This window comes from Gavia stellata, chromosome 2 (genome assembly GCF_030936135.1).
Source record: "Gavia stellata isolate bGavSte3 chromosome 2, bGavSte3.hap2, whole genome shotgun sequence".
NCBI lineage: Eukaryota > Metazoa > Chordata > Aves > Gaviiformes > Gaviidae > Gavia > Gavia stellata.
This window is the reverse complement of record NC_082595.1, coordinates 66,579,620-66,595,909: the sequence shown is the minus strand read 5'-3', so window position 1 is coordinate 66,595,909 and position 16,290 is coordinate 66,579,620. Positions and strand designations below refer to the sequence as shown.

Genomic DNA, 16,290 nt, shown 5'->3' with positions numbered 1-16,290 from the left:
ATCATGCCCTCACACTTGGCAATCTGTTTATACACAGTTTTTACAAATAGTTTTCTCCTTTTGTATCTGGCAAATCAAACATACAGGTACCTGCTACATTTTTGTTATATCAAAACATAACAAAATTGAACAGGTAATATGCACATATATATAGATATATTTATTTGTTTTTCAAGGCTAAATCAGGTATACCAAACTAGTTTTTTACTAAGTGACTTTTTTTGCTAATTCAATAGTTTTATCACCAAATTATTTAGCTCTATTTTGTATTGTTTACATTAATGAGAAGCATTTTACTGCTTAATTCCAGTTTACCTGATTTTACCAAGAGAATTTAATATTTCCTGTATGTCCCATGAACAAACATTTTTTGGTTGTTGCTGGTTGTTTAAAACAAGCAAAAGTCCCTCTTACTCATTTTTTGTGATCCATTACTCCATTTTTAAAGTTATTTTTGTTTTATTGGTGTTTGGATTTAATATAAACTTTCCACATGACTTGGCAAAAATTAAAAAAAACCCTATACAACTGTAAGTGATTTCATATGCATGTTCAGATCTAAGCATCTAAACCGTAATAATAATATAGATATTCTTTTTGAAATAATGTAAATATCTAGTCAAAAATACTAATGCAAGCCAAATCTGCCTTGAGTTAAAGTAACGTAAATCTGGCAAAACCTTGTTGATATCAATGACTAATAGCATGGAGTAACCCCAAGCTTTGTTTCACATATTTTTCAAGTGATATTTTGTGTTATTTTTCAAAGTATATAGCTGCATAATGCACTGAAGTAGCTACAAAAGCATTCCGTTCTTCATAGACTACTAGAGGGAAAACACCTAATATAGCCCAGAGGTTATTATTACCCAGTTTGCTACCCAGATTAATTTCAACATTTGGTTTCTTCCCATGATTCAAATACAGTTTAGCACACAATTTGAAATAGCATAACATAGTCCAATAGTAACATTTTTTCCCAAACAACCACTTTCACAATCATGAAAACATAACATTCTCATTACCAAGGACAGTGAAGTCTGACAATTAAAAAAAAAAAACCCAACCAATTTTTTTTGCCTCATTTGTTCAAATATCTGATTGTATTATTTACAAATTAATTAATTTCATAAGTTAAAAGTAAAAGTAAGGGGAAAAAAGTGATTATGAAATACAGTTGGGTTTCAGATATGGTACTGAAATTTAATACTGCGCTTTCCTTCCTCCCCCAACTTTAATGAATATTCACTGAATAATATGGAGAGACAAAAAAAAAGCAACTTCTAAATATTTGCTGCCATCTAGTGTTCAACTAAAGTTCTTACGGTTTGTTTGAAAATGTATACCTTTGTTAAAACAGTGTGAATGATAGAAGTTATCTTATTAACACAAACACTTAGGAGTAATTATGATATAAATTATTTACAAAGTTAGGAGAGGACCTCTGTGAAGACCTAGGATATGTAGCATTCATAAAATCAATAAATAGGCAAGGTGATACTTTATTAAAATAAAAAAGTTCTAAATTTTCCAGCATTTCCTCAACTATGTATTAGGTTTTTAGTTACAGATGGAATAATCGATGAGTAGAAATATTTAGCATATTGACATTGTATTGTCTGATTGCACCAGTCATCACAAAATGCCTTTTTTTTTAAACTATTCAAACACAAATAATTGTGTTGCACTCACAAAATGAAAACCTGAGTACTATATTAATCCAACTCACTGTGTCATTTTAAAGGAAAAAAATCATCAGCATCACAAATTTTCAACTAATTGTTCAATGACTGATGTCACCATCACTGAGTGATGTGCTTAGTAGTCTGTACTTTCATTAAATAATTTTTTTTACAAATGCTATCCCACAGACTTTATCAAGTTGAACAGCATTTCAGAAGAGGTGTTTCTGATTTATAAAAAAGTGTAAACAGATATAAGCAGCATGGCTTTTTGGGGGGGCAGTTTTTGACAACTGAAGTTTTTTCTCTCTGGTATTTCTATACAGATTAGAAAAGGGTATAAAAGTGTTACTTATAATATATATGGTATGTATTATATAATATAACATAATATACTGTATTTTTTTTATAAGAATGTTTAATTGTTATTATATTTGTATAATAGAGTCAGATTACATGGACGAAAAATTTCTATATATGAATCAAATATTTGTTGTTAAGGTAAGAGAGCAAGGAATCTTTCAAACAACCTAATAAGCAATTTTTTGTTTGCTTTGGAAACCAGCATATTTTGAATTACCATTTCAGCATCTGAAGTGATTATTGTCTTATTCCTGTATGGCTTTTGAAATAATTTCTTAATGCTACTAGAATTGTCCCAAGTGGGACAGAATCTCCTCCTGTCACACGTGACCAAAGCACTATTTATAAGTACAACGGAACTACAACAGAGTTGTCATTATCTGTTAACTCCAAATAACTTGTCTACCATCTGGACACAGCAGAAGAAGGTGAGGGGAGAACGGATGGGGTTGCTGGTCTCATGCAGGTCAGTTCAGGCCCTAGGGCCCTGGACACTCCGGGAGAAAATCACAGAATCACAGAATCACTACGGTTGGAAAAGATCTGTAAGATCATCAAGTCCAACCATCAACTAACACCACCATGACCATTAAACCATGTCCCACAATGCCACGTCCACACGTTCCTTGAACACCTCCAGTGGAGGTGACTCCACCACTTCCCTGGGCAGCCTGTTCCAGTGTTTCACCACTCTCTCAGTAAAGAAATTTTTCCTAATATCCAGCCTGAACCTCCCCTGGTGCAACTTGAGGCCATTTCCTCTTGTCCTGTCGCTAGTCACTTGGGAGAAGAGACCAACACCCACCTCTCTGCAACCCCCTTTCAGGTAATTGTAGAGAGCGATAAGGTCTCCCCTCAGCCTCCTCTTCTGCAGACTAAACAACCCCAGTTCCCTCATCCACTCCTCATAAGTCTTGTGCTCCAGACCCCTCACCAGCTTCGTTGCCCTTCTCTGGACATGCTCCAGCACCTCAATGTCCTTCTTGTAGTGAGGGGCCCAAAAATGAACACAGGATTCAAGGTGTGGCCTCACCAGCGCCGAGTACAGGGGCACGATCACTTCCCTACTCCTGCTGGCTACATTATTTCTGATACAGGCCAGGATTCCATTGGTCTTCTTGGGAAACTTCAGTTCCCTCCCAGCCTGCGCTTTGTCCCATACCCAGATTAGGTGTTCAGTCACCCAGCCTCCTGAGTGATTTTTTTGGAAGGGCTTTGAAGGAATTCTGTCTCTTCTGAGAACCACAATAGCTGCCCACTCTTTCAAGGCAAAATATAGATTAAAGAGGTTTGTCCAAAATAAACAAGTCACCACCTTTTACATTCCTGGCTTCAAAACAAAATCGTAAGTAAATGCAAGGAAAGGCAGACCCTCTGGGAAAGGTATACCTAGTGTCCGGCACTGCAAATCCTCAGTTGCTAACCTCTCTGGGGAAAGCAACAAGCTGGGGTCCAGCTGTGGATGTCAGGGAGGGTGTCTATCAGGTGGAAACAATTAGGGAAGGAATGGTGACCTGCATTGTATGAGCTATTGATGATAGTTCCCAGATAACTTAAAGTTTATGGTCTAATTAAACCCCATCCCCTGCATCTTATCTTTCGTCCCGTAATTCCAGAAAATATAGCTGCAGGTATTTTCTGTTTGCCAGCTGGTCAACTGACCCAAGACTTGCTCCTCTTGACTAAGCACTCTAACCAGCTGTTTATTTTATTCCACTTTACATTCCCTTAAGCCCAGTGGCACAACTTCAGCAGAAAAGGAAAAGGGCATCTCCATGCCTGTGTTGATCATCACTGACCATTTACTCTTCTTTTGCTCATTTTTAGAAGAAAAAAAACCCCAAACCAAACCTCAAAACAAATCTGCAGGAGAGAATTTTCAGTGGATTGAGGTGCTGAAATACATGTCCAAAGTCTTGATTTTGGTGTCAACTCAATGAAGTTGGGTGTATTTCAGCTTTTCTAAGAACAAATGCACTGGGACATCAAGGCCAGCATGCTTTCTCTGAGATGAGATAACAGCAAAAGCTGAAGGGCAGAAGGTGGCAATGAGAAGCAAGCACCATATAAATTTCTCTCAAACTACTGCATCTCAAGGTCTTTAGTTAAAGGTAGTGCCTTTGCATTTCATATCTTTCAATGGATTTTTATTCCATTTTTGAACAGTTTTTGAACTACTCTACCTTTTAGATACAACACACTGCAGCAAAGAGTTCCATAGTCTAACCACCCAGCTGACATCCTTTTGTTTTTTCTGAACCTGCCACTGACTCATCTCAGCCAATTTTTCCTGGTTTTTGTCCCAGGAGTGATGCCACGTCACTCGTTACTTCATAAAACTCTGTCATATAACCTCCCATTTGTCTGTCTTCTCGCCTGAAGTGAGCAGGTAAACTAGCGTGTTCCTTTCATAGAAGCTGATCTATTCCTTTGTCCATCCTTTCTGAAAATTTTCTGCTTCTAGAAAATTAATTTTGAAATAGAAATACCTTAATTTTTTTGCATCATTGCCCAAATCTTCTCTCCTGCACCACATAAGCCTAGGTACAAAAATCAAGGCTCTGGATTCCACTTAGTGATTGTATGACTAGGATTACATACTGCGTTACCCCAAATATCCGAATCATTGCCTTATTCCTACCACCTACCTATTTCTGCCAAGAGACCTGCTCTAGATAAAAGCAACTTCATATTCTTGTGGAAACATGGAGTCTTCCCATATTTCCAACTGCTGCCTTCATTTTACTAGTTCTTTCAGCTACTGATCTGTATATAATAAATTAAGAATTTAAACAATTTAGCAATGCTTCTGGCCTTTAATTGGTTTCTCCTTACAACTACAGCTTAAGCATTTGGATTTCCTGAATGACATCAGTGCAGTTTTCCTCATGCTAACAACAGGCTCTGTTATGGCAAAGATGACAGTAGTCATCATCATACTGTCTAGATTTCTGTAACAAATCAGTCAATAAACATATATTTTGTCTCCATATAGTGCTATGGTTAATGCCAAAGGGAGTGTCTATAAAAGGTGACCAAAACTGAATGTGCTTCCTAGGACTATCTACTCATCAATACAATGGCATATGTTTTAAAAAGTAAGTATTTTTTTTAGAATGCTGCAGCCTATGTCATCTCCAGATAAACATAACAATTTCTAAAATACCATATCCTCTGAGGATTCTACTACCTTAGATCAAATCAGCATATACAGAAGTTTAGACTGACCCCAATTATAAGCTACTTTCCAAAAAACCTGAACACAATAGCTTCTTGTAACTGCTCATAGTATTGATTTCCTGTAATATGGCAGGTGCTAATTTTTCCTGCATGTCATGACAGAAGGATAAGTAACATCACACATATCAGATGACAAAAAAATGGTGGATTCATGCCCTTGTTACTCTATTGCTTTTCAGCATTTTCCATTGCTATTTCTATTAATAACCATTTATCACAGCGATTAACAAAATTCTGACTGCATCTTCAGCTGCTGTAACTGCAGTGCAGCCACAGAATCTTCAGTAATTTAAAGCTATGAGTACACTGTTCTTTTCAGATAACACTACCATTAAAATCTGAAAAGAAATAGTTCTGTCTAAACTAGTTTGTCAGTTTTCTGCACTTCTCCCCAAACCCCAAATCCTGCGGTAAAAGTGCTGCACTTGAAAGTAGCTTTTATTATACTGTACATAACATACTTCCTACATATCTTTGATTGGATAAGTTTAGATGACTGCCTCCTACAAAACGGAATTATTGTTCTATTCCATTATTTTTTCTTCTTTTGTTCTACTATTTTAACAGGGAAGGAGGATTAACTTCTTAATTTTACACCTTCAATGTAACCAAATTATTTTTGCAGTGTCTACTAGCAATACTTTTCAGAGAACTACTTGGATACTCAATTACTGTCAAAAGTCACTAAATTTCCATTGAGATTTCCTCTACTTCTGGAAGGAATTTCAGTACTGTGTACACATTTGAAAAGAAACTACTTAGCAGAAATATATACTTCCCTGGACAAACAAATCCTTCTCTGTTTAGGTAAAAATCTAAATAAAGCTTTATGAGTAAGATTGCTTTGATTGTGGTCAGTCTTATCTAAAATTGCTGCAAGTCATTGTTTTTCTTTTGGACAATTTTTAGTGTTTCATAATTACTGTAGACATTACTATTCTAAGCTCACAGAGCCCCTTCTCCCTTGAATGTCTTGCTTTTTGATACTTTTTTTGCTCTTCATTAAGTATCCATTTGGACATACTCAGCTGGTGCTAGAGAATGGTATTTACCCTTCCAAATCTTCAGTGATATTTTTTCTTTAACAGCTTTCAAGCAAATAGAGTGCTTACTATTAAATGCAGGGAAAAGAAAAAAAAAGGTAAGCTATTAATACCTCTAAAAACTGCTGTTAAAATCACAAGCCTGGGAGAAATTAAAATTGTTCTGTATTCTAACAATCAACCAGATCTGTTCCATGTTCAATGGTTTTTTTGGTGCTAACTGCACCAAAGTCAATGCTAGCAGCAGTTTGGTACCTTAATTTACTATCTAGTACAGTAACACACAGAAACATACAAGCAGACACTTGCTATATAACAAGTATTTTGTTAAGCCATTCTAAATACTTCCTGTGAGATAAATACCTAGGACTTAAAACTAAGAATTTGCAACCTGCGCAGCGGAAAAGGAGGAAGGGGAGAAGAATCCTAAAGTGTAACTATAACGAAATATGTCTTTTCTTTGATATTGAAAATAGAATTACTTTTAGATTTTTAAAAATGTTTTTCCTCCACATAAAAAGTTCAATGAATGTAAATTCACTTGTCCCCTCAAAAAAACCAAACCAAAACAAAAAAATCCCTTCCTTTAAGCTTGCATTTAACCATCACCTCTGCTTTCTGCCCTTGCTGGAAAATTTGTGCATTTTGGACCTACAGCTCAGATCAGAGGAACACCACACTGCCCATTAAAACCTCTCTCTCTCTGCAGAATATTACACACTGAAAATTCATAGCTTACCTCTCATACTTTCTTAAATAAGCATTCTCAGATGAGAGGAAAGAAAGAGGACTGGAACCCTTGGTTCATCAACTCAAATCTTCTTTTCCTCATATGCAATCACACCTTTCATACAAATATCATCACTTATTACAAAATCTTCACCACAGAAAAAAATTAGACTTCTTTTATCTCCACTACTGCTAAAAGACAGACTGTTCCATATCTTATATTTTAGGCAACCTTACTTATGAGCAGGGTGATTAATTCTTATACTGTCATTGGTCAAAATTATCTTTTTTTCTTTTTCTTATTCAATTCTAGTTCTGGCTAGTTATATATCTCCTTTGAAACTTTCTTTTGCTAAGCTAACCAAGATTTTTCAGGGTATGTCAGTAAAGCATTTTCCCCACAAAAGCTAGCTTTTCTGTTGGAGCTCTGTGGAAGGAATACTTGAGATTCCTGGTATAATTTGGGTGGGCACACCAGCACATCCACACACCTTCTAGACAACTTGGAGCAATAAAGAGCAAGCCTGAAAAACCATTAGCATATAGGCATGACATTTGTTTTTCACAATACATCAATCATAGAGATCTGACCCAGTTCACAACAGGTGCTTATTATTCCATTGTCTTTGTAATTCTTCACTGATCTGAAGGCCTTCTGTGAGATGGGAGGACTAAATTTCTAATATTAAAATAAAGAAAGTAGAAAAATAAATCCTTTGCTGTGAAGGAAAGACTATCCAACTCTTTTTTCCTTGCGTACTTCATGTATCTCAAGAAAAAGAACAAAGCTTTTCTATGAAATCTGGCTGGATTCTTTCCTAGTGAAAAGGTACACAGCATCCCAGGACTAGATCTATCTCTCCTAACTTCTTGGGATGCTGAACAATAACTACAGGTAATCCCGGCCTTCATAACCAACTTTAGGATTAAAATTACTGCTAATGTGTACAGTGCTACTATCCAATTTTAAAGAACTCAATATCCATCCAGTTCCACCTAGAGAACATTCACAGGTATCTATCTCCAGAAATATGTGTTGTCAAAAGGAAATGGTTGAGAGCTCTACACCTGCCCACTGCAAGCATGCCTTCATCAGTTTATTTTTCCTCTCTCCTTTGTGGTAGAAAGAGGGATGGGAAAATTGCAAACGGTTCCTTTTCATCATATTTGTGTCTCATGTTCTGGGGGAGTACAACTTCTCTTTCCCTCCTTGTACTCAGATCACTCCAGAGCCTTGAGGTAAAGATGAGTAGCTGTGAGCGCAGACAGGTGTCAATATTTTCATTCCCCCACATTTGTGTATGGAAATACTTGGAATAAAGTTAAACCTTGTTTTGCTTCTGATGTGTGACTGTATGTGGGCAGAGGTTTTTTCTGTTAACAGGAATTGAAGAAATAACTTATGAGACCCCCTTAAAAGAAAAAAAAAAAACCAACCAAAATCATGAATGATCAAACTTGGTATTTGTAAAGAATCAAAGAATGAATCTTAACATTTTAATAGGTCACTGTATCAATTTCTGCTCCTTTCCAGATTTTCCTTTTAAAATTATTATTTATGACTGAATAATGCAAAGACTTTAAAGTGATGAAAAGGTAAAAAATAAACAGAAATATGTAAGAATTATATAGATAAAACAGAACAAGCGTCTTAAAAAACCCAAGACTATTCATAATAGATGTAATAAACTTCACATCTTTCAAAGGGATAATCAGTTTTAAGATGTCACTGGGCATTTCAGTTTAGTTGAACTCCTTTACTTTTACTGAAGAAATGTCCGGTGCCTTTGAAAAACAGCATTCTCTTCTTCATTTAAGCATGTTTAAATTTCTGAGGTTTCCTTGTAAAAAGTGTGTGTGTATGTACATATTTTTAATTGGTTATTACAATAGGTAGCTTTTGAATCGTTATATTTTAATATGACAGAGGTCTATACTTTCAATGCAACCACAGCATTTTCAAAGAAAATGCATTTTAAGATTTAAACTGAAGCAAACTGGGAACTTGCTATTTATAATAAACCAGTTCTGATTACCACTGTAAAAGAGAACAAAGAGAAGAGTTCAAGCCAAGTACATTATTCTTCCTATATTGCAGTCAACCATGTGAAGTAAGTTTGTTTATATACAGACAGACATGCTTTAATTTTTTTTGGTGGATTTTAGTTTGCAGTTATGCAGAACACTTACTACATTCTAATGAAGCACTTCTGATTAAAAGGTAAATGCTGTGTTTCTACAGTTTTATCTTAATGGTATTTTGACCCTCTGTACTACTTCGAACACCTACTACCTTTTGTTAAAGGCCTCCAACATTTTCACATGTGTAACAGTTCACTCCTCTTAAACATACACACCTTCAGACTACGAGTAATAATAAAACTTCCATTTTAGATATTTTAATTGCATTTTTGTTTCAAATAATATTAATCCTTTAAAGTTGGCTAGTTTGTCTAAATGAATCAAAGGTTACCTCTGCATTTAGGTTGTCTGCAAGGCTTTCAAGAAACTGGCTTTCAATTGGATTCTGCTGAGTAAGAAGAGTCAGGTAATGACTGAGTTTATCATGAGTTGTAATAATGACGCCTTCTCCAAATTTGTCAAACTGAGGCCGTCCAGCTCGACCAAATATCTGCATGACATCTAAAATTCCAAGGTCAACAAAGGAGCCTCTTTTTGCAGCATATATTTGTGTTCCCTGGTTGAGGAAAAGTTAATAAAAATTAACATAAATACACATGAATATAATCCTGATGAGCTGAATACTGAAATTAGGCAAATATAGCATGATTTCAGAAGTGTACTTTAACTAATCCTTTCATAATCTTTGATATATTTAAATCTTTACTATACAAACTAGACTCCCACTGGAGAGAATCAGTTTAATGAGATATAAATAACATTTCAAGTCAATCAGACACTTTCCCTCCAGGCCCCAAATCCACAATAAAGATCTTGCTATCTATGCTTCTTTACAGGTTTCTTTTAAGACAGATACCCATGTGCAGAGTAATGAAGCTCTTACCTTAATAACAACAGCATGAGCAGGAAGGTTGACACCCCAGGCGAGTGTAGCTGTACAAACTAGAACTTTGATATGTCCGTTAGAAAACAAGTTCTCAACTAAACTTCTGTCTTGCCGCAGCATTCCTGCATGATGAATACTAAATCCATCTGGAAACAGCTCACGTAACTGCTTATTTCTGGATCTCTGTACCTAGAATGGACAAGCATAAAAATTAAATTCACTTCTAATTACAATACAAGAAGCATTGTATTAAAAAAATTACAGGAAAAAACCCCATTGAATATTATTATGAGTCATACGAAAGGAACTATTTCTACTAATGTCAAACTTTTCATCAATGCCAGTATGTCATGGTTTTCTACAAATGAATTTGACTTCTAGTCATACTTTCCAAAGAATACACTTAATTGTTCAAAAGAATACTTTTATAAAAATACAGCTTCACTTAAACAAAGATCCAAATTTACTGCTAACCAGTACGAACACCAGAACTGAGAACTCATATATTGCTTTTCCTTAAAAGCAACTCTTTCAGACTATGCAGGCAGCTAGGACAGGCTTAAGGCAGCAGGCCACACACTGTACTTAACATTAAGGAGGGGATACCTTTCCCCACCACCAGCCATTGCATCAGCTCAGCACAGCGTGGATTAATAAATTCATAATATGGAATCAAGCTGTTCATCTACCCCTCATTTTTACCTTCCTCATGCGTAGGAGGCTGGGATCTCAGTCTGCAAAACCTTAGGTCCTCCAGCCTCCCACTGTGTACAAGGTCCATAAGCTTGTCTCCCTTATTTCTGGGTGCTAGCTTTATCATACTTCACCTAAACCAAATATTGACTCAAAGTTAAGAAAAACTAATACACTTCCCTTCCAACACTAAACTTTGAAATTCAAATTGCTTTGGAGTGTGTCTTTCAGAAGCAACAGGGAAGGAAAACCAGCCACTTAAAGAGGAAACTCAAACCACCAGAGTTCATGTCATTTTAGCCCAACAGGAACAGTTGTCTTTCTGTTGAGAAACATGGCTTTGGGCTAAAGCTCAAGTATCACAAATAGTACAGTTTTTTTATTACAATTAAGCTGACAGGAGGAAAGGCACGGTAACCCTGTTGTAAACTGGAATAAAGGACCTTCAACCAAGCTTATATGAGCTTAAATATAAAGTCAGAAAGCATGCTGTATACAAGCTCTTTACTCTTGACTCTGGCTACTGGTTCCTCAGATCTTCATGTTTCAATGTTCCTGATTTGCCACAAATCCCTCTGATTTTCCTCCCATCTCTTCCACGTTCCTAACTCCTGCTCTCACTGCCTTCCAAAATTGATCACTGCTGAATATGACACCAGAAGGTTTGTGGTAATGATGACTCTAATCTTTCCCTAAAACAGATTTCTTTATTATCATTGTCAGCAGAGAATCTCTACTTTTCCATAGACCACCAAAGAGTTAAGTATTTTTTGACTATCACTGTATTTTCAGCCCTGTATATTATGGTGAATTAATTCTAGATCAAATTATGATTATCAGTATTATTTTTTAAAATCTTCACATTTTCTAGTACCTGACACACAGCCACTGAAAGTTGACTGAAGGGATACAGAGTGGGTGAAGCAAAGCAAAATACAGTTCACAGTACTGGCATACTGCCAAACATGAACAATAAATCTCTGCAAACGCAGAAAAAAATAGGGAGATGGGAATGCAATTATAAAGCAGGACATGAAAAGAAAAATATTGTAGGAAAAACATATTTCTCAGCTTTACAATTATCCAGCTTCTCAATATCTGATCTTTCCTGCTTTAGCAGTAATTATTTACTATTCATTTAAAGGAAATCAAACTCAGCTTTTAACTACACATGATTTTTTGGCAAATTTAATTAACTGCTGTAGTTCTTAATGAATAAATAAGAAATTGAGAAAGTGGCAGTGCAATTCATGAAGCTTATTCTTTATGAGATAGTGAAGGGAAACAAATACTTCATAAAGAACACAAATGCACCAAGGTTTGCATTTATAGTATATCAACAACAAATCTCACAGAAGACAGGCATGTGGAAAATTCACTTCAGCTGCAAATCTGAGAATAATTGTGACACAGAAATTTGGATAGATCTTGATTACATTCAGAATGTGGTGTAAGCATTTAACAATGTAACTAGCTTTTGTCTTAGATAAAGCAGATCTTCCTATGTGATAAGACAACCATCAGAAATGTCACTTTTGTAGTATAGCTTGTATTGGTGTCACATGACTATCTTACAGGTACTAAAATAACTACTTTTCAAAAATCATAATTATTCAATATCAAAAATTACTCTTTAAATATTATAATCTGTAGCTGAAAAAGCCAAATCTTCCTCTCAAATCTCCACAATTTAAAATTTACATACGTTTGTTTGTAACCTGATTGCTTACATTGTCCAATGTGATTGAAAGACAGGGCAGTTTACTAATGGGAAACTAGAAGAGTGAAATCTTGTACAATGTATGGAAGGCAACTGTATTTGTTTACAGTTTTAGGAACTACAATTTCACTAATTTAGAGAGAGGAACTTGTGAATATAGGTAAAAGGAGGAAAAAGGGGAAAAGTTTGTGCGAGAAAACACATTCAGATATGGCAACACTAGTCTGACTAGTACTTGACAATTCAAGTACTTACAAGCTTAAGATTAATCAACCATTTAAAAATACGTAGGTAGACCTGAATGTATCCATATAGTTGTGTTTAGAAAGAATATCCACATACTTCTAAAATCTACCACACATTCTAAACCAACATCTTTGGAATATTTAATATTCACAGGTTTTGTCTATTCATTTATTGAATCTATGAAGTGCTAGACTTCCAGGTTGCACAGTAACCAGTTTAGAGACACATTAAATAATTTTTTTCCAACACAGATGACGATGAACTTTTTTCAGTGAAAAACTCACAGCCCACTTTTGACATAGGAAAAAACAAATCCCAAGCAAACCAAATCACTAACTATCCTTGATAATTCCATTAACTGCTTAGAAATTGAATTAATTTTCTTTCCATAAATTTGTGGGCATTTTAAATTACAAAAATACAAGGCAAATTAGTTCAAGAACAATGAATTAACCCTATTTTATAAAGTTACACTTGAGAAAATATAATAAAAAAATAAAACACATCTCAGTGATGGCTTGGAAGACTGCTCACACAGCATATCTTTTAATGGCAGCATATTTGCAAACAAACCTGCTAAGCTTTTGTGCCAATGAATTGCATGGTTATTCTATTAAATCTGGATTTTAATGGTTGCAGAGACAACAAAACCAACAACTGCTAAATAAGGCAAGTGAAAGTATAAAAAGTTATACTACTCCCATCTTGTTCTATTACAGACTAAAAGGTTTTGCTTAAAATTTATAGGAAATGTTACTAAGTGCCTCAGCTGTATGGAGAAGTTGTTATTATGAGGTTGGCACTGGTCTTCTGATTAGAATTGATTTTCTTTCCCCTCCCTTATTGCTCAAGAGTGCTGTAGATTTATGACCTTTGCTTACATGTGTGTGTGCATTTAAAACAGTATGTATTAAATAAATTCCTACTTTAGCTTGCTGCCACCTATATTTTTCCTTTAAATGTCTTGAATTTCATGCAGTTCTCGATTAAGACACATTAAAAATGTCACAATTAGACACAGAAAAATGTCCTGCTTAATTTTAATGAGAAGTGAGGCATATGTAGCAGAAAAAAAGATTTGATCAAGCTTTAGTGTATCTCAGCTAAAGACTTAAAAAAGTTAACACCCTTCCTTACCCTTTGCTTGCATCTGGTATCGCAAAGGTATCATCATTCATAAAGACTGTAAGCTGCATGCTTTTTGTCTGAACTACCAATACTACATCAATCAGAGAATGACATTTTTATATAGGCTTATAGCTACTTTTTTCTTATTTTATCTAAAAAACAAGTAAAAAAAGAGCAATAAAGCTTGATTATGAGAAGCAGCTGCCAATAAATTACTTCTTGATAAGTGAAACATCACTTTATGCCTTTTCTTTAATCTCCAATTGCTACACTCATCTAGGACAGACTAAGTAGATCACGACTACTTGGTAAGATCAGATCAGACTTTTTTTTTTCTGTAAATTACTTATTTTTCCTTTCTGCTTCCTCATTTTGAGGATATTGCTTGCAACTTTCAATTTTGGTGTTTTTCCCCCACTAATAACAGTTTTTGACTATCATGTATTTTCTTTCAGTAACAGAAATGGCACAGGCTATTCTAGTATTTTTCTCACAGTCACCTTACTACAGCAAAACTTCATGCTTGTGACCGTAAGACTCAATCACTGTAGTTTCTTTTCTGTGGAGTTCACAATAGGGCAGCATTTGCAGTTTGTTCAGAATACACCATCATATTTGTTCACTGGTTTGAGCAATTCAGAGCAATTTAGTCCCATCCTTCATTCTCTGCACTGTCCTGACACCCTGCAAAGTACTAGCTCTTAATTTTGAGGCCTCATTAGCTTCACTTGATGAATGTCAGTGGTCAGATAGCACAGATATCACAGACACCCAAAACAAAAGAAGTAAGGTATCTTTTGCTGCAGCCTTCAATGAAGGGCAGTTTTAATTAGTACTACTACTGTGTGATGAATACAATTCAATTATTTCCAAAAATAACTATTTTGTAACTTTCCTGAAGACATCTGAAAGTGTAATTCTTAGGTTGGCCTTCCAAACTGTTTTAAGTTCCAACAAGACAAAAACCTCCTCTGCCTCATTCATATTAATCATACTGCTGAATCTCCTCTGCTGGCTCATTTAAAGACTACTGATTGTTTTTCAAACTTTTTGAGATCAAGGTAAGATGGGAGAAGCCTCCATCAATTCAGAAAGTAAAGGGTGGCTGAGAAAAGCAGAATGAAAAAAGGGAAATTGAAGAGTCCGTCAGTGGGCTTATATCTGTTCCTTAAATACAAAAAACTAACATGACTTCCGTATGTACAAGGACTGAGTGAAATGGAAAGAAATGATCAAAGGATTGCGTGATCATTCACCATTTTTGCTCTTCAGAATTTACTACATACATATTGCATATTAATTAATCTATACAAGTTAAATCTTTAACATAAGTTTTATTCTTTTATTCACAACCGCTGTTTCAAAGGGGAGAGGTCAAAACTTAGTGCCAATAAAACCATGAGAAGGGATTTTTAAATATGAAGTCAAAACATAGTAATTTCTTGTACAGAAAAAACTATGAGACTCTTTAATATGCACAGTTACAGCAAATCTATGAAACCTAGAGAAAATACTAAACCATGAAGATGAGCAGTAACACTATTCAACAGTTTATGAAAGAAACTGAACATGAAGAAACACAGATTGGAGTCTAAAGGGAGAAAAAAGGCATGCATTTGAGCTACAATGACTTTACCTGAGGACTCTCCTTTTATGAATTTGAACTTTTACTTGTATTATTCAACTTGTACTGTCTGCATAGTAACTAAGCTATCATCAGCTGTTTCTAAGGCAAGGATGAAGTGGCATGTTATGTGGTAACAGTAAGATTAAATTATTATTTTATTACAGAAGCAAAGAATTAACTTTGAAAGAAATTTTCCCTGAAGGATTTAAAAGTTGACTACATTTCTGTGATGAATACATATGAAACAACTGGTCCTTATCTTATATTACCTTCCATACTGCTTGAGAAACAGCATGAAATGGAAAATTATTAGTATTCACTAAACAAGTAGTAATACAGTAAATCATATATAAACAATTTGTCATGAAGCTCTTCTGTAAAGTTATAAATCAGTCACTTTTAAAAAGATATCCAGCAGTTCAATACACTGGATTCAGGTAGTGCTTCTGTGTTGATATGCCCTCACATTACTTCCCTTGCTCTTTCCTGGGATCAGCAGCATTAGCTTCACTGACTGTTCACCCTGCAGATGGTTCCTGTGAAGAACCCAAAGACTACAGAGAGCTTTCTTCAACCAAGATGACTTGCATGACCTAGCAGATCATTTCTGGATGGATGTAGGCTGGCCAATATGCTATTCTACTTAATGAGTATGCATGCTCATTCTCTACATCTTCACTTTTTAAAAGTATCTAGCTATTAACTTTGTCTAGTTATCCTGAAGTAATATCTCTGTCCAAGACTTATTCTTTTACTGGGTTATAATTAGCGGGTACCCAGCAAGACAGTAT

General features: G+C 35.2%; 1 protein-coding gene across 1 annotated transcript in view; it reads right to left on the bottom strand.

Annotated features, from left to right (window-relative positions):
- The window catches only part of ASCC3 (activating signal cointegrator 1 complex subunit 3), a 270,969-nt gene that overhangs the window by 94,395 nt on the left and 160,284 nt on the right, over positions 1 to 16,290 (bottom strand). The window contains exons 14-15 of the mRNA XM_059828883.1: positions 10,083 to 10,274; positions 9,531 to 9,755 (exon numbers count right to left, since the gene is read on the bottom strand). Of these exons, the coding sequence (XP_059684866.1) occupies positions 9,531 to 9,755; positions 10,083 to 10,274 (417 nt within the window). The remainder of the gene's footprint in view (positions 1 to 9,530; positions 9,756 to 10,082; positions 10,275 to 16,290) is intronic.